The 21,734-nt window shown below is 27.6% G+C and overlaps 1 protein-coding gene across 1 annotated transcript; it reads left to right on the forward strand.

Moving 5' to 3' along the window:
• Positions 1-3,944: 3,944 nt before the first annotated feature.
• Positions 3,945-13,244, forward strand: LOC129317472 (alpha-galactosidase-like). The gene is made up of 9 exons (XM_054961793.1): positions 3,945-4,118; positions 5,276-5,444; positions 7,107-7,168; positions 7,294-7,457; positions 8,298-8,395; positions 10,499-10,557; positions 10,652-10,786; positions 11,293-11,347; positions 13,030-13,244. The coding sequence occupies exons 1-9, from the start codon at positions 3,945-3,947 to the stop codon at positions 13,242-13,244; spliced, it is 1,131 nt and encodes a 376-aa protein (XP_054817768.1).
• The last annotated feature ends 8,490 nt before the right edge of the window (positions 13,245-21,734 follow it).

Here is a 21,734-nt window from a genome sequence, read left to right on the forward strand (position 1 = left end):
TAACACATGATGAGCAAATATGCAATATATATACGTACGTGTGCATGCATATGTATGTAAAATAAGAGTGATTATTGATGCTAAATTGGTCGTCATTTTGAAGAATGCAGGCATTATATTTAGAGTGGTTTTGATGTGCTCGGATGAGGAAGTTGAATTTCATCTCATCATCCCTTGATTTGCTTAAAAAAAATATTTTCTCCTATTTTTATCTCGTATTATATGATCAGTGCTACTTAGAGTTTATGATGGTTTAATTAAATGATTTGTTGATTTAATCAGTGGATTTTGTTGCCTCAGATTTTAATTTTAAAGTTGATCAAGGATTGCAATAAATTGATATTTCTTATGATAAGATGTTTAAAATAAGTAACATCCCCTAAAGTAAAACTTGGATGAAGTAATTAAAATATATCATTTCACTTATAGCCGTGTTTACCCTCTAGAAGAAGATTAATTATACTTTTTGTTAACCTTCTGAAGAGCCCAAAATGGATTAATTGACAAAATGTATTAATTGATATTCATGTATTAATACAATGGATTAATTGATACTATTAGTAAAAATGGATTAAATCATTTGCTAATGTCAATATGGAAAATCCATAGTGGTACATATTACCAGAACATAATATTGTAATAATTATCCCTTTGTTTGAAAATATTTGTCATCAAAATTAATGCGAACAAATATTAAACAAATGTTTTAAATAGCCTAGATTTTCTTTTTATATATGAAAGATGTTGATAGATTTTTTGGTGGGAGGATGTTGACAAAATTTCATTTATGCCTTGAAAACTTGATAGAGATAGTGATAATTGAATTTTTAAGATGTATTTCGAATGTGCTAGAGATGTATGCATAATAGAGATAAAGGAATTCTAAACGTAAATTTTCACTTTAAATCAATGATTCACTGGTTTTTACCAGTGTAAAAAATGTTCACTTTCCACATCTGTGGCTTTTACAATAGTTTTAAAACCGATGTGAAAAGTTAATTTTAACCGATGTGAAAAGTTGCATTATGTAGTAATGATGACTCACTGGTTAAATCTTGTCTAAATATTCTGTAGGAGTGTTTTGAGTGTTATGTAAAACTTTCATTTAAACAAAATCATTATTTTGTGTTAGAGAGCAAGGCCAAGGTCTCTAAGGGAACAATAATCTACTTCATCAGTACCATATTTCTTGATATAACCCATGCACTTTGTGAGTATTAATAGACACAAAATAATTAAGATTATATATTAATCGATCAATTATTGATACCATTCCTATGGATCAACTATAGAAATAGTAAAAATGATATTCTTAAGAACATTAAATGTATTGCAACAATTATTTCAGTAAATGCCCAATAATCTCCCTTGAATGATTTGATCTTGAGAATATCATTTGTGAACATTAAATGTATCGAAACTCATGAATTTGAAAAGATTCACTCATAAAATACATTTCTCGTTTTCTCTTTAATACAGTCTCTCTATTAGGGGGGATTTTATTCCATAAATAAATACGTGTAAGTGTATAAAACGACGTATCATCGCTGCCAAAAAAGCCCATACCAAGAATTAGAGAAAGTTCTTCAGCACAAAACATGGAGTTCCTCTCTATCCCTCTTTGCTTCATGCTCTTAGTTCCAAGGTTTGTCACATTATATTATATTTCATTTTCATTAATAGACCTATGATCTGTTCGTGAGATATCCTCCCTCCGGTCCCTATATATATATATAATATATTATAAGGTGCTTTTCAGAAAGATTTTTTGATTCTTAACATAAGGCACTTAGTGGGGGGTATTAATTTCATTTTTCTAATAGTATTAAAGGTTATTTTTTTAATCAACTGTACCCAAATGATCACTAAAGATTGTAAACTCAACTAGAGATCAATTATGTATTTAATGTTAAAAAATTTTCTGATTCATTAGTTTAACATTAAAAACACTTAACGTCTATTAATTATCAATAGGTCCTATTATTTTTATATTTTTTATTAGGTTAATAGTTATTTTTGTCTCTAAATTTTTATTGAAAGTTTAGTGCTCACCCTCAAGTCAAATATTTTATAATAAAAATATATTAAAGAAAATGTAATGGGAGGCCTGCTAATGGTAAGAAAACAACAAGATGATAAGAGATGGAATCTTTAAAGTTGGGGAATAGAATTGACTTGTAGTTGAATTTAGGTCCCTAATGACCTTTCAAGTAAAGTTGAAATGCAAAAATAACCTTTAACCCTCTTTAATATTATCCTTATTTAAACTCATCAATTCTTTGAGAGAAATAATTTAAATTTGAAAATTTCTCTTTTAAATAGATATAAAATTGAAAGTTTATTTTATTTTTAGAAAAAACCTAATAATTTAATAGCATATTCTTAATTCTAGTGAGATAGTTTGAGGCATCTTATGATAAAGATAAGAGTGAGTATAAATGAAAGAAATTACTTTAAAGGAGGTGTCGTTTTATTATATTGTTGGTGACAATGATTTGACTAATAAAAGGATTTAATGTTGACTTTTCAGTGTGTTTTCACAAAATGCTTTGACACCACCAAGGGGTTGGAATTCCTATACTTCCTACAGTTGGACAATTTCTCAATGGCAATTTGCGGAGAATGCTATTGAACTTTCCCGCCGTCTCCTTGATAGCGGATATGAGGTATAGTGAATTTGTGTAATTTGCATCTCTTTATATGTATATATATGTATGTATATATTCCTTCTGAATTATAATATAGAGTATTGATAACTGATTCATGATTCTCAAAAGCATTAGTTAAAATCTAAATTTTTCTTCAAATATTTACATTTTTTCAATTATATTCTCATTAATTAAATATCCTATATAGTACATTAATGATGACAATTAAAATTTCAATACATCAATTTTTTCAAAAAAGAATAATAGATGAAGTAGGGGCATAGTTGAAGAATAAATTATAAAAATTATTCGATGCGCTATATTTAGGACTATGTAAGTCTTTTAGAAGATGCCAGTCAAGAGAGAGCATATAAGTTTAAATGAGTTAGGTCAACAGGGAGAATATGCCTCTATTCTTAAAAACACTTAGAGGTACTTACAGAGATTGCTCACCAATAAGATTTTAACATGGACAGTGGACTTGAATCTATAACCTGTGGGTTATAAGTCAAATCTTTACTAACTGAATCATCCTATGTTTATTGTATAATTTGTAACACTTATTCTAGGTAAAAATACATATAAACCAAATCATCAATTGGAGAAAAGTATATAAGATTGACTGGACATTAATTCACAAAAAGTTACCTTATTCCAAATTTCCAATGTCACGAATTTATTTTTCCTTTTCTTTTATTGTTAATGTCTCGATATTTTATTTTAATATGAAAACTACAGTCACTAATAAGTGGTGATGTAATTTAAAAAATACCATTTGAAATGAAGATGAAGTATGCAAATTACATTAAAAAAATCCTTTTAAAAAGCGAATTTGATATATGAAAAATTAAATTTTTAGTCGTCTATAAAATATCACTTATGCAGTTTTATATTTTTAAAATTTATAACTATTTATTTTATTTTAAATAACTTATTATTTGATTATTTATTATTATAAAAATTTTTTCAATATTTTATCAGACAAATGGATATTTTTTTTGTAATAATTCACTATTTTTGTTGCATAAACCATACATTTTCTGGAGTATTAAAAAATGTATATTTCTTTTTTTTTAAAAAAATTAAGCTTTACAAATACTGAAAAACTTCAAAAAAATAAATTGAATACAAATTATTTATTGATTTTTTCTTAATATTCTACTTTTTTTTATACTCCTTAACGTCATTAATTAATTTTATTATTATTTCATTAAACTCTTTAATTATTATTTGCAGTATGCTGTAGTGGATGGGTTATTGGTTTAGAAGTCTTGATGGAATTGATTCCATTGATGAATGGGGAAGAGTGATCCCCATCTAGACAGATGGCCTTCTTCTGATGCTGCAAAAGGCTTCAAAGCAGTTTCTGATGCAGTTCATGAGTTGGGTTTAAAATTTGGGATTCAAGTCGTTGCAGGGATACACAAACTTGCTGTGGATAGAAACAAACAGATTTTGGATACAAAAACGGTATATACTCTCTCGATCCTTATTACAGGACAACTTCTAGAAGGATTTTTTTTAATTATTTTTTATTAATAAAAGACATTTGATGGGATGTTAATTACATTTTAATTTCAATATAACCTCTATTTAAACTAATTAATTATAAGAGAAAAATATAATGCAAATTTGAAAAAAAATCATTTAAATTAAATTGGGAAAAATTGAAAGTTTATTATATTTTCAAACAAGGTTAATAATTTAATCACATCTCTTGAGTTTTGGTGAGATAGTTAGCTAGAGGTTATTGATAATAGGAATTGGAGGCAGATTCTTGATAACTTCTTCTTACTCACTAAAATGATTATATATATAAAACTTCCATGGCAAAACTAAACTTTAACTTAAATAAAAGTTGAAATATTTTCAAAAAAAAAAGTTGAAATAATATAGCGCTCAAGTGTACACATTAGCTTGTTTTTTTTTTAAATAAGAAAAAATTATATATAATTCAAGGATCTGGCAAGAAACTTATTTGCAAAAAACAATCAGTATGAAATGAATTAATGTTAAAATGTAAACGTGGACTGTTTTTTTTAAACGGAACTTGTTACTAGTCCTTGTCTATGAATAATTTTTTTACCAGGTCATTAGATATGATTCTCTCTATATATAATTAGCATTATATACTTAATATGCTTATTTTAAATTAAATTAAAATATGTAAATTTTTAATAAATTATTTATTCTATAATAAACTCTTGTTAATAATATTATTAATATATTAAAATTTACTTGTCTTAATTTGATTAGATAAAAATATATTAAGTATATAAGGCTAACTACCTAAACCTTGCCTTTTTTGTTTTTTTTTTTACCATGGCAAAGTTGGTGAGTTTATTTATTGATGTTTAAATAGGGATTTGGATTTGGTGAATGACTTGAGTCTATCCACTCAATGAGTGATTTACATGGCATGATAATAATTTTTTAATTTAATCAAATGAGTATAAAATATTTGTCATATAATACTTAAAAATAACTAAATCTCAAGTTTTTTGAAGGGATAGTGTACATGAAGAGTGTTTTGATTATGGGGATTGTTTTGAATTCTTAAAAAGAAATGTATTTTGATAATTTTTAATATCTACAATTATGAGTTTTTTTTTTCTTTTTTGGGTTAGGGAGGTGCTTATCAGGAAAATGGGCGCGTGTTGCATGCAAATGACATATTGACAGGCACTGCATGTAGCTATTCACCTAATTTCTTGGTTGTGGATTCAACTTCCAATGGTGGAAAAGCCTTTTTGAGATCTGTCTATGAGCAGTGTGCTTCATGGGGAGTTGATTTTGGTATGTGTATACTCACATTATTCTTTAACTGTATTACAAGCTTTTTAGTTAAGTTGTCAAAGTATGTGTGACTGGACTTAAATTGATGTGTGAAGTCTTATATAAGATAAAATTGAGTTTAATAACTAATATATGAAATAAAGAGGAATGACTCATAAACTTGGATGCCGAGATTTTGAATTAAGATATGGTGCCTTTTCACTGCTCTCTGTCCATTTGTCCTCTCTCTTGTTTCTAAGTTATCCCTCTCCATTCAGAACTTTTAAATATATATGATTATGATAAACAATACATAGTGAAAGAATGACAAAGAGGTCTCAAAAAGACTAATTAATTTAAGTTAGGTCTCAAGTGTCAAACGTCAGAAATTTATACCTCAAGTTCTTAATTTTGCAACTATGTTGTGATAGATTTATAACTTATTTTTTAATTTTAACATGATTAAAGAATAAAAAATTTATTTTTCTTATTAAAATTTAAAATATAAAGTTATAAATTTATCACAACAGAGTTGTAAAATTAAGAAATTGAGTTATAAATGCATGAAATTTGGCACTTGAGACCTATCTTAAACTAATTGGTCCTTTTGCAACTTTTCTATCATTCTCCCATAAATAATCCATACCTATATATATATATATATATATATAAATCTAAATCTAAATGCATTATAAAACATGTAAAAATTTACATTATTCACAAATCATGAATAACAATACTCCTTTTGATCCCTTATATAGAGTGATGTTTCAGATATTTTTCATGCAAATTAAGAAAAGTTGTATGATTACTTTTTGTTTTGGTGAATAGTTGTAAGATTACTTTATTTATTAAAAAGCTTACCAATATTTTGGTTATACCCTTCTTACAGATCAAAACGATAGAGCCTTTGATTATGCAACCTAGTATAGTGCCTTGGCTCAAGTTACAATAAAACTAACAAAATTATAGAAATAAAAATAAAATATCATTTAATATAGGAAAAATTAATTTACAAGTTCTTGTAATTTTGCACGATTTTAAATTAATTTCCTGTAATTTATTTTGGTTTAATAAAACTCTTATAATTTGATTCATTAAACATACATACACACACACACACACACATATATATATGTTAAACCTTGATTGTTAAAATTATACAATTTTCTCTTTTAAAAAATGAAATTAATGACTTCTATATGCTCATTAAAAATTATATAATTTTAGAATTAATTTCACAATTTATATAATTTAAAATTTATATAATTAAGTTATATTTTCCGAATAAGTTTTATTTATATAAAATTTTCATAAAAATTAATAAAAATGTAAGTATCATATTAAATCAATTTTTTTTGCCTAAAAATATTAAATAAATTTTCTATAAATTTTAAAAGTATTTATTTCATTCACTAATAATTTTAACTTTCAAAGACTAATATATTTAATCGATCAAACTATAAATGCTTAATTAAAATAAAATAAAATGCAAGAACCTAATTCAAAATTAAGGAAAATTAGAGGGACCTGCAGATTAATTTTCCCTTTAATATCTTCTAACTAGACACATTATAATTTGCTCCCTATTTTATTTTTGGAAGACATCTTATATTACTCTTACTGTTAACTTCATAAGACATGTATTGAGCTCTTTGTTACTTTTTTTTTCCCTTTTTCCAGTAAAGCTTGATTGTGTGTTTGGTGATCACTTGAACATGGGTGAAATACGTACTGTATCAGAGGTATGCTAATTAAATTCTTCTCTTGCTCTCTGCATTATTGTTGTATTAATCCCAAGCTTCATATATAATTTTCTCCAAAAATAAAAAATAAAAATAACCTAATTAAGATGTGGCATTGTTTGCAGATTTTGCAAGGGTTAAACAGAAAGATAATATTTTCTGTGTCTCCTGGAGTCGCTGCAACACCAGAAATGGGTAGGCAGGCCAGTGAAATGGTTAACATGTACCGTGTAACTCCCAATAACTGGGATCAATGGCAAATTTTGGTGAATCATTTTGAAGTGGCAAGGTAATTTAATTTAAAGAAACAATTAAATACTTAATATGATTGTTTTTTTATTAAATTAAGACATGTGGATCATTTATATATTATTTATTCTATAATAAACTCTTGCTACTATATTAAAATTCATTTGTTTTTTTGATTGAATAAAGATATATTAAGTATATAACACTAAGTAGCTAAGTCCTACCATTAATTTAATTAATTAGTAACATTCCCTCCTATCCATTCCTTGTTATAAAACATATTTTGGTAAAATTGTATTCTCTCAAATCTCTATCATAAAGCAACTTTAATTACTTCACCAGAATTAAGAAAAAAAAATGGTTAAGCTATTAACTTTATCTAAAAATAAAATAAACTTTCAATTTCATCCTATTTCATTACATTCTCTCTCATAGTTAATAAATTTAAATAGAAATAATATTAAAAAAGCATAAATATCTTATTAAGTGAATATATTAAGAATCAAATAATCCTTCAAGGAGTCTATTATCCTATTACAGAGACTAGAGGGAGTAAATACCAATGAAGTCTATTAAATGCATTTTGAGATCTTAATTTTTCTACAAACATTTAGAAATAACCTTCATTTAATAAGGGGGAGATCAGATATATATATATATATATATATTATAGATAAGAAGAATAAGGAGGGTAATTTTTGGGTAAGGTCATTAATGAATATAATGATGATTATTTTTCTCAAAACGTCTTAATTATATGATGAATAAATGAAAGATTGGAAAGTGTGATATGCTTCTTGAGTTTATTAACCAACAATTGTATGTCTTATTTTTTCATTAGATCACTGTGACTTCATCTCAGTTAATTCTCTTTCATCAGGAATTTCGCTCAGTCTAGGTTGTTGGGAACTGCTGGTTTAAATGGAAACGCGTGGCCTGATTTGGATATTTTACCATTTGGTTGGCTTACTGACCCAGGTAAATATATATATATATATATATATAAAATTTGAAGTGGATCTTTTAAATTAAAATGTGTTTTGCCTGAAGTTAAAAAGAGACATATAGAATCGAGGGAGGGACACTTAGTTAAACTAGTTAAGAGAATTAAAATACAGTCCCATTAAATAAAAAAATGACAATAAAATCTCAAAACTAAGAATTTGTTGGTCCCTGATAAGTTTTTTTTTATAAAAATAAGTTATAAATATTGATCTAAAAAGTTACAAACAGGAATTTCAATTACAAATTGAGAGTTATATTTAAAATTTAAATGTCTTATTTATAATTAGAACTCTTGAATTTATGATTATCTGAATAAATATTTACAACTAATTTTTCAGAAAATTTTGTAAGGGACTTAAGTGCAATAAACTCGTTGTTTTAGGATTTTAATGACTTTATTCCTTAAATAAATATGTCAAAGGTATCCTCAAAATACTATGAGATTATTGTTGGTAATAATAGTCATATAGAATAATTAGTTTAGATAGGAGATGACTCAAGCTTTTCAAAATATCGAACAATGGATTAAAAAAGAGATATAGATTAAAAACAATGGCCACACTTATGTGAGATTCACACCCGAGTCACTCTTTAGTTCCTATCCCACTCTTCAAGTGCAATACACTTCCTCGTTGGATTCACAACCTGAGAGTTCTTATGTATTGCTAATTTTTGGGAAAACAACAATGAAGTTCTAAAATTTAGAATATATAACAGTCAAGTCATCAATATTTTTTTTAAAAAATAAGTTACAAATATTTATTCAAATAATTACAAGCAAAAATCTTAACTGCAAACTAAAAGTTATATGTTTAAAATTTAATTGCTTTATTTTCTGTTAGAATTCTCAAATTTATGACTATTTGAATCAATATTTATAATTGATTTTTGAAAAAATTTATTAGGAACCTAACTGTTATAAATTTATTATTTTGGAACTTTAATTTCATTCTCCCAAATGTTTTTCTATTTATATATACGTGTGTGTATATATATATATATTCTCATATTGACTTTTATGTAACAACAAAAAAATTGATAGATGTTTAAAATTTAATAACGTGAAATGATATATATATATATATATATATATGAGTGATTGTTCAGTTTTCACGAAACTTGTTTCTTTTCTTCTCTTTTTTTACCCTTCAACTTTTGGTCTAAATTTTGTAGTGTCATTTTTTTTCTCAACTTTATCTATAATTAATCATGCTCATAGAAAAGAGAGACAGCCCCACACTTATTACCTATATACTTGGAATTGGAAACCGCAACCTCCTATTTTAAAAGTGTTTTGTTGCCAATAGGAAGTTTACGCCCACAAAATGTTATGATATTTGCAGGGGAAAAAAATTAAAATTTTGATACAAAATCCTATCTTCTTTTAAATCAACGAATTATTCCTCATATCTTATTTATAGGGTAGAGATAGAAGATTAATTTTGGTTTTGTTTTATAGGGAACTTCATTAATTTTATACTCCTCTTTACTATTTTTGCTTTTATTAAATGCTAAAACAATATTAAAAATAAATTTCTTGTCCTTATCAGAGGGTACCTAGGAGTGAAAACTTATTAACTTCTTTAAAAATTTATAACATTTAAGATTTCCTTGATTTTGATAAAATATGCTGAAGGTAATTTATAAATAACATCAGTGAAGTAATTCCAAAGGGTTGATCACTAGATGGGTTGTCCTCGATTTTCTTTTTCGCGCTCCAATAATTTGGACTTTTGTCCAATAATATAAATACCATTAAGCAGTTTGAATTCTGAATAACATAAAAAGGGAGAATCATATCCAAGGATCTTAGAAGATAATTATTCATAGACAAAGACCATTGCGGAATGAATTGATATTAAAATGGAAAATGGACTTGTTTTTTCTTGTATGAGATTATTATTTTTCTTTGTCTGTGAATAATTTTTTTATTAGATCCTTGAATGTGATTATTTCAAAATAATATCACCTTTCGATTTTTTTTCCCTGCTATCTTTTTGAGTTTTCGTGTAGATGTCAAGGAAGGTCCACACGGAGAATCTAATAATTTCTTTTGTTTTTTTAATATATGTGTAGATTCGACTGAAGGTCCACACAGGAAATCCAAACTCACAATGACAGAGCAAGAAACTGAGGTCTTGTCCACAACCTATATATATGTGTGAGCAAAAATGAATTTATTATGAATTATTTATGATTGAATAACATATTCTTATTTTACTTTCACAGATGACTTTGTGGAGTATGGCAAAATCTCCTCTTATGTTTGGTGGAGACATGAAGAAACTTGATTTCAAGACACAACAACTTCTCTCAAATCCTACCCTCCTTGAGATTAACTCTTATAGTGTAGGCAATAAGGAGGTATGTGAAGTATGATCATTTTTATGTGTCACTTTTAACATATTTTATCAAAATAAAAAACAAACATTAAACTTTATTTATTAATTCTGTCTAAAAATTCAACAAATTTCCAACTTTCCCCAATACAATATACAAACTTTAAAAATAATATATTCTAGCATTTAATAAGGGTAAAAAATAAATATGAACATAATAATCATTGAGGAGTCCTATAAATATAACCAAAATAAATATTATGTCTCCATCCAATAAATAGGACTAGAAGGCAGAGGAATACGTTCATGCAATAACATTAACTACTTCTAAATTTTTAAAACTACTGTTTTTGTTTAAAAAAAGTTATAAATCCCAATGCAATCTTAACCCTTGGGTTTTCTTTTCCCTTGAAAGAATGAAGGTTTAACTTGGAACTTGAGACACAGAAATTATGTGAAAGAAAAATGAATATAATTCATTTTTAGATATATTTAGTTATATTTCATCAAATATTTTTGTTATTCTGGCAGATTCCGAATTCTTTTGGCCCTGGAATTCGAACTTGGTTGGCAAGGGGAAGAAAAGGTACGATTCACGATTATGGTATTCAAATTTGACAATTCAAAGAAGAATAAATTATTCAATTAGTCTTTGAACTTTATTTGAAATAATTACACACAAAACGGATTGAACCAAAAAAGTGTGCAAATTGGCCTTAAACTATAGGTTCAAAAGTGTAGCATTTAGATCTCTAAATTCATTTTTGATGTAATGTCTTCCTTTAACTTTTGAAAATGATCCAATTTAATTTCTACCATTAATAAAAGTTAACTTTGATGATTAGTTGACCAAAAATGATGAAAAATGATCTTAAAAATTACATAAAAGAATCAATAAAAATTTCTTAGTCTTTTTTTGTAATTTTTTGGTCATTATCTGTAACTTTTTGAACATTTTCTGTAATTTTAATGTTTTTTGTGTCATTTTATGGTCAACTAACAGTCAGAGTTAACTTTTGTTAATGGTAGAAGTTATATTGCATAGTTTTCAAAAGTTGAAAATGATTATTGCACCAAAAATAAGTTTAGAATTTCAGACATTCCTGAACTTATAGTTTAGAGATCAATTTGCTCTTTTATCCCAAAAAGAATGAAAAAGAAGCTAATCTGAGTTTAGCCTAAATGGTGAGGACTGGTGTGGTGGTTGTCACATTTGTGATATGTAGTGTTAATTGAATTTTATCATACTTATTATGAGAGGATGTTATTTTAGTTCAATTTTATTTTTATTTCTTTAATACATTTTATTCTTACGCTTTCTAACAATCACACAGTTTCAAAGAGCTTTTGTATCTCTTAAAAATTATGCTCTGCATATTAGAAGTGTTGCCTAATTTTTGTATCCATCTCTCTCGAGCTCCTTATTTTACCTAAAGTCACTTCATGGAATCCAAATTCTTTACACTTGAACATATCTATTATTTAGGCTGATAAAGGTAAATACAAATTTTTTGTTTATTAATCTTTTAATTATTAGTCATCCTTATTCCAATTTCTTACGGCGGATATTTTTGCTTCATATTTGCCTTAATAGCCTATCCCTACCCTATAATATGTTTAAAAATATAAAATCAAAACATAGCAGGACAAGTCATGCCTGTGTGCCTCCATAATCAATAAGGTTCTAATATTCGTCATCTTAATTAATCTTATTATCTCTTTTAATTAATAACTTAGGGGAGATATATGTTGGCACAGTAGAAGATTTACCTGACATGTCCCATCTCATAATCAATAAGGGTTTGGGAAATTTCACCCTATATATATGTGTGTGTGTGTGTGTTAAGAAATGTCTGAAATCCTAATTTTTTTTGTGACGCAATGTTCTCATTCAATTTTTATAAAGGATGCAATATTGTCTCATCCATTATAAAATTTAACTTTGACAATTAGCTTACAGGAAAAAAATACAGAAAAGCTTCCAAAATTTCTTGGTCATTTTTTATTATTTTTGAGATCTTTTTTGGTAATTTTCTTGTTAACAAACAGTTAAAGTTTATATTTGTTAGTGGTAGATAGAGGAAATATTTCATTATTTTTGAAAGTTGAAGAAGAACATTGTATAAAAAATGAGTTTAGAGTCCTAGATATTCTAAACACTATATAATTTAGTGCCAAATTTTCCATTATATCCAACCTATCAATCAATGTCCTCATATATTCATCATCTTAATTAACCTTATTTTTATGTTTTTCTTAATTACTTAGGGGAGATATATGTTGCAATTTTCAATCTAAATGAGAAGGTGGCGAATACAAAGATGGATATATCATACATAAGAGAAATGCTTCCTGTGAAGGGGAATTTCAGCACTTGCACCGGCAGTGATTTGTGGAGTCCAGTTAATGAAGTAGCAAATGGAACATTATTAGCAAATGTTGAAGCACATGCATGTGCACTATTTACCCTCACCTGTCAATGACTTGATTAATTTCTTTAATTATATCTTGATGTTGACTGAATAAATTTAAATATTAATTATGAGAATTAGAAAAATATACTGTTTGAATTTTATTGAAAGTGTTTATTATATGAACAGCTAAAAATAATACAGTAGCAACATCAGAACAAAAGTCTTATCTCATTTAGTGGGATCGCACAAGGATCCCACAATACCATTATATACTCTATGGAACACCAATTCGACAGTTAAGAATAATAAAATAAAGAAATACTCCAACTTTAAATTTGTAGAATAATATTTTTCTTATATAATAAGTGCTCTAGTGATTGATTTCTAATGTTTTAAATTGTATGATGTACTGGGTTTTTAAATTACATAAATATAATATATATTATAAAAATAAACTCTGCTAAAATTTGATGGTTATTTAAAACAATCATCAAATAATCAATGATTATTTGAAATAAGCGTCACATAAGTCTCTTTTTATTTGACAGTTATTGAAAACAACCGTCCCATGAGTCTTTTTTTTTAATAATGGTTAAATAATTGTCAAATAAAAGGTACACCTATGAATAACGGTTATATAGTATATAATGGTTATTTATAGAATAAAATAAGCGTCTGATATTTTTATTTTTATAGCAGTACTAATCCATTGTTTTAAATGATCGAAATTGAACGTTTGGGGGTGCTTGAATCCACTAAACATAAATCCATTGTTTTATAATGGTTAGTTATAGAGTAAAATAATCGTCAGATATTTTTATTTTTATAGCAGTATTTATCCATTGTTTTAAATGATCGAAATTGAACGTTTGGCGATGCTTGAAGCCACTAAACATAAATCTCTACTTGAAAAGTAGTTCTTATTAAATATATATAAAAAAATTAACGGTTAAATAATTGCTTGACTCTTAAGCGGCCATTGCCTGTGCCCTAACACTTCACCCTCTCATTCGCAATCACTTGACTCCTTGGAATCTTCATCTTCTGTGACCTTGAAGTTTAGGCAATAGTGTGCTCTTCAAACCATAACCGAAGGATCGCTCCCTCCTCAAAAGACAAGGGTTCGATGTGTGTTCTTTTACCGATGCTTTGACTTGTGGTTGTGAACATAAAATTTTCTATATGAAATCTTCTTCTGAAATTTTCACATGATTCTGATTAATTTGGGTTGAAATCGTTTTTTGGAATCCCAGATTTGGGTTATGATTTGATATATTTGTTTGAATCCTTTCTGTTGTTTACATGATTTGATCTGATTTTGTTTCAATCTGTTAAAATCAATTTAATCCTTTCACCTCAGTTCTCTGGTTTAAATGCGTTTGGTTGTTCAAATTTGTTTCTTCGATGTTTCAAGAAATCGAACATGGCTAAAATTAGGTCAACTGACAGTAAGATGTTTGGATCTAGCTTATGTTTGGATCTAGCTATTAACACAAGGTGAGATTGTACCATTTTGAAAAGCATTGAGGCGCAAAAAATGCTTGAGCATATCAATTGTGTTTGCATGTGGGGCAAATTAAATTTGTACATGAATCCATTTTAATTGTATAACATAACAAAAACTCTACTTATAAATGTGTACAGTGTGAATTTTCATGTGTACTATGTAGATGTGGAATAAAAAAGTGAATCCTTTTGAGTATAGGCTATACTTTTAGGTTATAACAAAAACAAATTATTTTAAATAAAGAAAAACATAATTATTGGTCCTTATAATTTCATTGGATTTTGTTTTTAACCCTTGTAATTTTTTTTTTCTCAGTATTTCTAATCCCTACGGTTTTAGAAGGATTGGGTGATATTTTTTTCATTAGGCCCTAACAATGTTAAATTACAGAGATCATAAGGACTAAAAACACCAAAAGCCAAATTATGTAGACTAAAAGCAAAACTTAATAAAATTATAGGGACCAATTATTATGTTTAACTAAAATAATGATTAATCGAGTTCAATGTAACTTCCAGATGTCGGGCCGTTTGATTGCAAAAATAGATATTTCTTTTTATTTGCACTTTATTTGAAAACTCGTAATTGATTTATTAATAGACAGTAGTGAATCACTGAATGACATGGAGAAGGTTAGAGCATGCGGAGGATCGTGGTGGGTTTAGGTACATAGAGATAATGATGAACGATATATTGTGGTTGAGATGTCGATATATATGGATGCCGATAATCAAATTTTGGAAATACTTGATAAATTTCATTCATGTTTTTCTGTTTTAACAATGTCAAACAACTATTTTTGTTCAAGCAGATTCAACTTTTCATGTTGAACACTATAAAATGTATTTGAATAAATACACTATAGGGTTAATGAGCAATAAATCTCCTAAATTATTACGCAAATAACATCTTAAACCCTAAATTCATGAAATGAGCAAAAACTTTTTTTAACTTTTAAATTTCTAGCATGTGACCCCTTGACATTAAATATAAGGAAACGACCGTTGTTTTTAGGTGGTAGGAGCCACTTCACTGACGTAGCACTCATTCTTACCTTAGTGTTGTTGACCTGTGCTTCTGAATAATCATTCTGGCTTTCTCACTCCCTCTCTGTTTCTTTTAATATCCTAGAAGTCATGAAAATTGAAGAACCAATTACAACCCTATGCAGAGGACATGACTACAACAAAAGGGCATCAAAACAGAATGCAACCAGATCCTAAATGGGATGATTCTTGACTGGGTGACTCATCTAGGTTAATGAGATGAAATGCCTCAAAATTTGCACTTCCCACATTGTGCTAGTAATTAGCACTCATGCATGAGCTCCTCCAGTCCTGATTCCATCTTCTAGACAGACCGTAAAACTCCACTCCAATCGACATGCACTACGTCGTCTTCAGAATCGACTTGACCCTTTTGCTTGGTTTCCTCTTTGCCATGAACCCAAGTTTTTGCCTATTGTAGAACATGATGGTCCAAACAGGTATTGATAAGAGCGAGCAAGATTCGAGTTTGGATTTGTCACACTTAAGGGCTATTCGAACCAACCTGAATTGCATTTCGCAAACCAATTGGTTTGCAAAGAAGGAAAGCTTGAGAAGCAAAATAGGTTTATAGTAGATAAATGATCATGCTAGACACATCGATTTTGAAGGTCGCACTAGGGAAGTTGGAAAATTGGAATCTTGATCTTAATTCTGAGTCAATTGGTCAAGAATTATGTCTCTAGATCATTTTGCTATTGTTTTCTCCCTCTTTCAAAGTGGAAATCATGCTTTGCAAATGCAAGATCTCTCATGGCATGCCAACTTGGCAAAATTTAGTCAAATCATCTTCTCTCTTATTTTATTTAACGGTCAACATTCCTCAACTTAACATTTGGGGATCAAGTGCTTTGAATTTGAAAATTGAGGAAAGCTTTTTCATATTTCATGAGTTTAGAGTTCAGAATGCTATTTCTACAATAGTTTAGAGGATATATTGCTCATTAACCTTACATTATACTCCTTTCGTTCAAAAATTTAAGGCATTTTTTGAAGAGTTGGATAATTAAAAATGTAAGGCATTTTTAATCTTTCGAGGTGTAATCATTATCTTTTTTTCCAAAAGTACCCCTATTGATAATGATTTTATATTTATTATAGAGTTAGTTGGAAAGCAGATAATTACTTTATTGGAGGGTGAGATTCGGTTAAAAATGCCTTACATTTTTGAGTGGAGGGAGTATTATATTGGAAACATTGTATAAAGTATAATTTTTTTCGTTTAGGAAACACAACAATAAGTCCTATACTATGACTGGATTTTGTTTGTATCTTAGTTTTATTTCTTTGTTTTCGGTGCTTTTAGTTTAATCAGTTTGTAGCATTAGTCTCCATAATAATTGTAAAAATGCATATAAAGACCACGAGCTAGTATTGACCAGGGTAATTTCACCATAACTCTACTAACCTTTTTTTTTTTGACATGGTAATAATATAATGATGACATGGAAATAAATTTAATTACTAGGTATGATTAAAAATGAAAGGTAAATATCTGAAAAAAATAAAAGGTAAATAGAAATAAAGTTTTCTTTTACATTTGGTTTAAACAGAAAGTAAGAGACAAACGCCAGATCCAGTATACGTCAGTAAAGGAGTTAACAGAAATAAATAGATGTCAACAAAATTAACTCCATAAATCAATACTAGCTCACGTCCTTATGTATATTTTTAAAACTACAACGACTAACGTTACAGAAGAATTAAACTAAAGGAAATGAAAACAATGAAATAAAACTATAAGAATTAAAAACAATATGCAATCAAAATACATAGACCTATTATTGTATTTGCCCTTTTGTTTATCTAAATAATGCCAATAAATTTAGAATTTGTGGATAGTTTACATATTTACACATCTGAATTTATTTAAAACAATGAACTTTGATCAAATGACATTTCCCTTTTCCTGATCTCCTGTATCTCTTAATTTATTATATGTGAGGGGATTCTATTCCATAAATAAATACAAAAAATAAGTATATAAAGATGCCATCATCCCTATCACAAATGCAGAAAAGAAGTAATTCTCCCAGGAAACATGATGTTTCTGTCACTCTCTATCTGCTTCCATCTCTTTCTCTTCATTCACAGGTATGTCATATGACTCTTACATGGACTTTTCCCACCTTATACAAATATTCTGTAAGTTTTAGAGTCTGAACATATCTCGGGTGACGATAAGGCTTCTCTTCAACCACATGGGAAACTGCGTCACAGTCACGAACCTCAGATAGTGTTTCACAATATATAAACCAAATTATAGGGATTCTCAATCGTCTATTAATGTAAACCACACCATTTATATTGTGATAGAAAAATGGGAGAATTCATCTAAGGATTCAAAAAAGAATTTATTCGCAAGCAAGGACAAACAAGAAGTCACCATTCAAAAAAAAAAAAATCTCTATTGCCAGTTTAACAACAAATAATTCTGTATTGATCTTTAGCTGTGAATAATTTTTTTGGGAGATTCTTGAATGTGATTCTCTCTAAAAAATCTTAGGCTGTTATGTAACCGTCCACTCTTCTGGTAACCACCACCATAATTAATTTACTTAAATTGCGCATTTGTTTATTAGGTCCAATCTGGGTGTAATCTAACATATTTTTATAGCCTTGCTTCTTAAAGCAATGTGAAAAATTATATATAAATTATATGTCTATATATCTATTTTATATATAATACAAAATTTACATGATGACACAATTCAAAAGTCATGAATAATATTTTGAACACCTTAAACTCTGTAAAGCACTTGAACATTCTAATTGTCTCCCCCCTCCCCTTTTTCTGGCGATGCTTTGACCAAAATGATTAAATGTTGATTTTTCAGTGTGTCATCAGCTCATCAAAATTCTTTGACCCCACCAAGAGGCTGGAATTCCTATGGTTCCTATGGTTGGACAATTACTCAAAGGCAATTCATAAATAATGCCGATGAACTTTACAAGCGTTTCCGAAATAGTGGATATGAGGTATAGTAAATCATATATGTTTTTTTTTTATCTGACAGATAAAAATATTTAAATGAAAAGTTATAGATATAGAGAGATATCAATTCTTTTTTTTTTTTCCCTGGTGAAACAATCGGTGTTAATTCTAACAAAGTCTATATCATATCTCGATTTCGCAAACCGTATAATCTTTTTTTTTTCTTAACATACACTACAGAGAAAAGAATTAACCTAATAAAGAAAATATATTATTTATTTATTTTATTTTAAATCAATTTTTATTTCACTTTTATCAATATATTTCTTAATAATATTCAACCAAAAATATTGATGTTAATTTTTAAATCACTATTTATAATTCAATGGTTTTTTGGGTTCTTATGCAAGTACGATCCGAGGATTGACTCTTGAGGATGTCCTTTAACCTAATTTATAATTATAATCACAATTAGTGTTTGCCATTTATTTTATAAATGGAATCAATTCCAAAGTTTTTCAATGTCCACACACACACACTAGCTTGGTTAAATGTTCATATGCTTAAAGGGCCACCAATTTCATCCTTAAAAACTATATATCCATGAACAAATGGAACTCTAAATTCATTTTCTGTGCAAAATTTTCCTTTAACTTTTAAAAATGAATGAATGTTGCCCCTGCCATTAGCAAAAGTTAACTTTGACTATTGGTGTAATGTCACTCCTACCATTAATTTTCTTGGTCATTTTATGTAATTTTTGAGGCCTTTTTCTGTGTAATTTTTTTTATCAAGTAATGATAAAAGTTAACATTTATTAATTGTAGAGGAAATATTGCATCGTTTTTAAAAGTTGAAGGAAAACATTTTACAAAAAAGGATTTTAGGGTCTCAAACATATTTGGACCTATAGTTTAGGAACAAATTCACTATTTAAAAAAATAATAGACATCATTAATATATGTATATTAGACATCATCATTAATATAATAATTAATGCATTCAATTCAATTGAACCTATCTTTTTGGCAGTATGCAGTGGTTGATGCATTTTGGTATAGAAGTGCTATAGATGGAAGTGATTTCATTGATGAATGGGGAAGACCCATCCCTGACCCAATAAGGTGGCCTTCTTCTATTGATGGAAGAGGCTTCAAAGTAGTAGCTGACGCAGTTCATGCTTTGGGTTTGAAGTTTGGTATTCAAGTTCTTGGTGGCATAAGTGCTCGTGCAGTGGATCAAAACACTCCTATCTTGGATGTATATACGGTATATATCCGATCCTTAATATGAGATGGCGTTAGAGTAATTAAAGTCATTTTTTTTTCAATTTTACCTCTTGTTTATTCATTGTCTTTTGAATTCCTAGAATACAATTTGTTATGATTATTAATTGCAAAGAATGATAAAATTGGAACGTAACATATTTTTTTAATAATTTTGAGGATATAAGCAATGTTATGAAAATTAGATCGGCCATTAAACTAGTCAATGTAGGTATTCAAAGTTCAATGGTCGGAACATGTTTGAACTATAGTCCAACTGACCAGTCATAAATAAATTGATATATTTTAAATATTATATGTTTAAAGTAGAAAGAATTGATTTTATATAGTAACAAACAATGAATGTTTAAATTTAAAAAAAAATAATATACAATAAAAAAAGATAACATCCATCAATATTACATCATTTTCATCCAAAATATATATACTTATTTTTTTACCTTCAAGGATACTTATATTTAAATATATATTCTTATTTCATAATTTATAATTTATAACTTTAAAAAAATATACATATATACATAATTAATATATATTGCATTTTTTATTTCATAATGCTTGTTGGATATAAATATGTATAAATTATAGTTTAGAAATATGAATTAAAAATAAAAAATATTATGTCATTGTTGGTTCAAGGCCAACTTGACCGGTTCTCCAAATTTTCAGTTTTCTCCAGTGACCAAACTGGACTTGGACCCGTTCAGCCAATTGAACCGATCAGTTTGGTCTAATTTTCATAACACTGAATATAACTGTCATTTCTTTATAAGCATGAAGGTGGTCAAATTATTCTTATATTAAAGATTGGAATATTATATGATGATTTTACATTTTAAATGCTGAATTTTACTTTCTTTGCTTTATCGGGCATTATTTGATGTTTTTGTCAAGTTAACTGAAATTCCTCTTAATGTTGGATTATATGTAAATAATTAATGCTTTTGACATTTGAAGATTAATTAATTAATAATGAATTTCTTAAACGTGAAGTATGATATATCAACACCCTTAAGTCTTCGATCTTTTGCTTAGGAAATCCTTTCAACACATGTTGCATTTCATTAACAATATAATAGATTTATCTGCAACAACAACAAATTCAAATTCTAGAGTGATTCATTGTCAAAAATCAAGAATGTTATTTATTTTATTTATTTGATCAGAAAGAATGGTATTTACGTATAACTCAAAAATCAATGGTTTAATTTTAAGTACATTTGAGACTTTGGCATATACTCCTTTAATCATATTTACAAGTTACATCTAACATTTTTCATTGCAACTAAATGAACCGTAAAACTCATTAACCTTGTGTAAAAATTTTATAAGTTTTAAACTTTTCCTTATTAAATATACATTCCTTACTAATATACTTTTTTTTCACCAACACTTAATTGAGGGTAAAAGAAAAAAACTATGATAAAAATTTAATGATGTGACTTAATAGGACTTAAAATTCTTTTCTTTCTATATCTTATAAATAGGACTGGAGGATCCATATTATAGTTCAAAAAAAAAATATTATTCCCTCTAATTCTGTTTATAAGTTGCTTCCAGCATGTTTTACTAGAATTAAGAAAATCCTTAAACCTTATTAACTTTATATTAAAATTTAATAAATTTCCACCTCTACCTCTCTAATAAGGACAAAATAATTTTTTAATAATTTTTTCTAGAATTTAATAAGGGCAAAAAGGTGAATATGAACATAAAAAATAGTAAAGTGTCATATAAATAGGATCAAAATTAATATTCTTTCTTTGCCCTATAAATAGAACCAAA

Source organism: Prosopis cineraria, unplaced genomic scaffold, assembly GCF_029017545.1.
Source record: "Prosopis cineraria cultivar Desert tree isolate PC_DT_omini unplaced genomic scaffold, ASM2901754v1 PC8, whole genome shotgun sequence".
NCBI classification, from domain to species: domain Eukaryota; kingdom Viridiplantae; phylum Streptophyta; class Magnoliopsida; order Fabales; family Fabaceae; genus Prosopis; species Prosopis cineraria.

What these genes read in the sequence shown, in the direction of transcription:
- LOC129317472 (XM_054961793.1), top strand. Translation starts at nt 3,945, where the DNA reads ATGGGGAAGAGTGATCCCCATCTAGACAGATGGCCTTCTTCTGATGCT. An exon ending in AAATACGTACTGTATCAGAG is followed by an intron (nt 7,169 to 7,293) that starts GTATGCTAATTA and finishes CATTGTTTGCAG; the next exon opens with ATTTTGCAAGGGTTAAACAG. An exon ending in AATCATTTTGAAGTGGCAAG is followed by an intron (nt 7,458 to 8,297) that starts GTAATTTAATTT and finishes CTCTTTCATCAG; the next exon opens with GAATTTCGCTCAGTCTAGGT.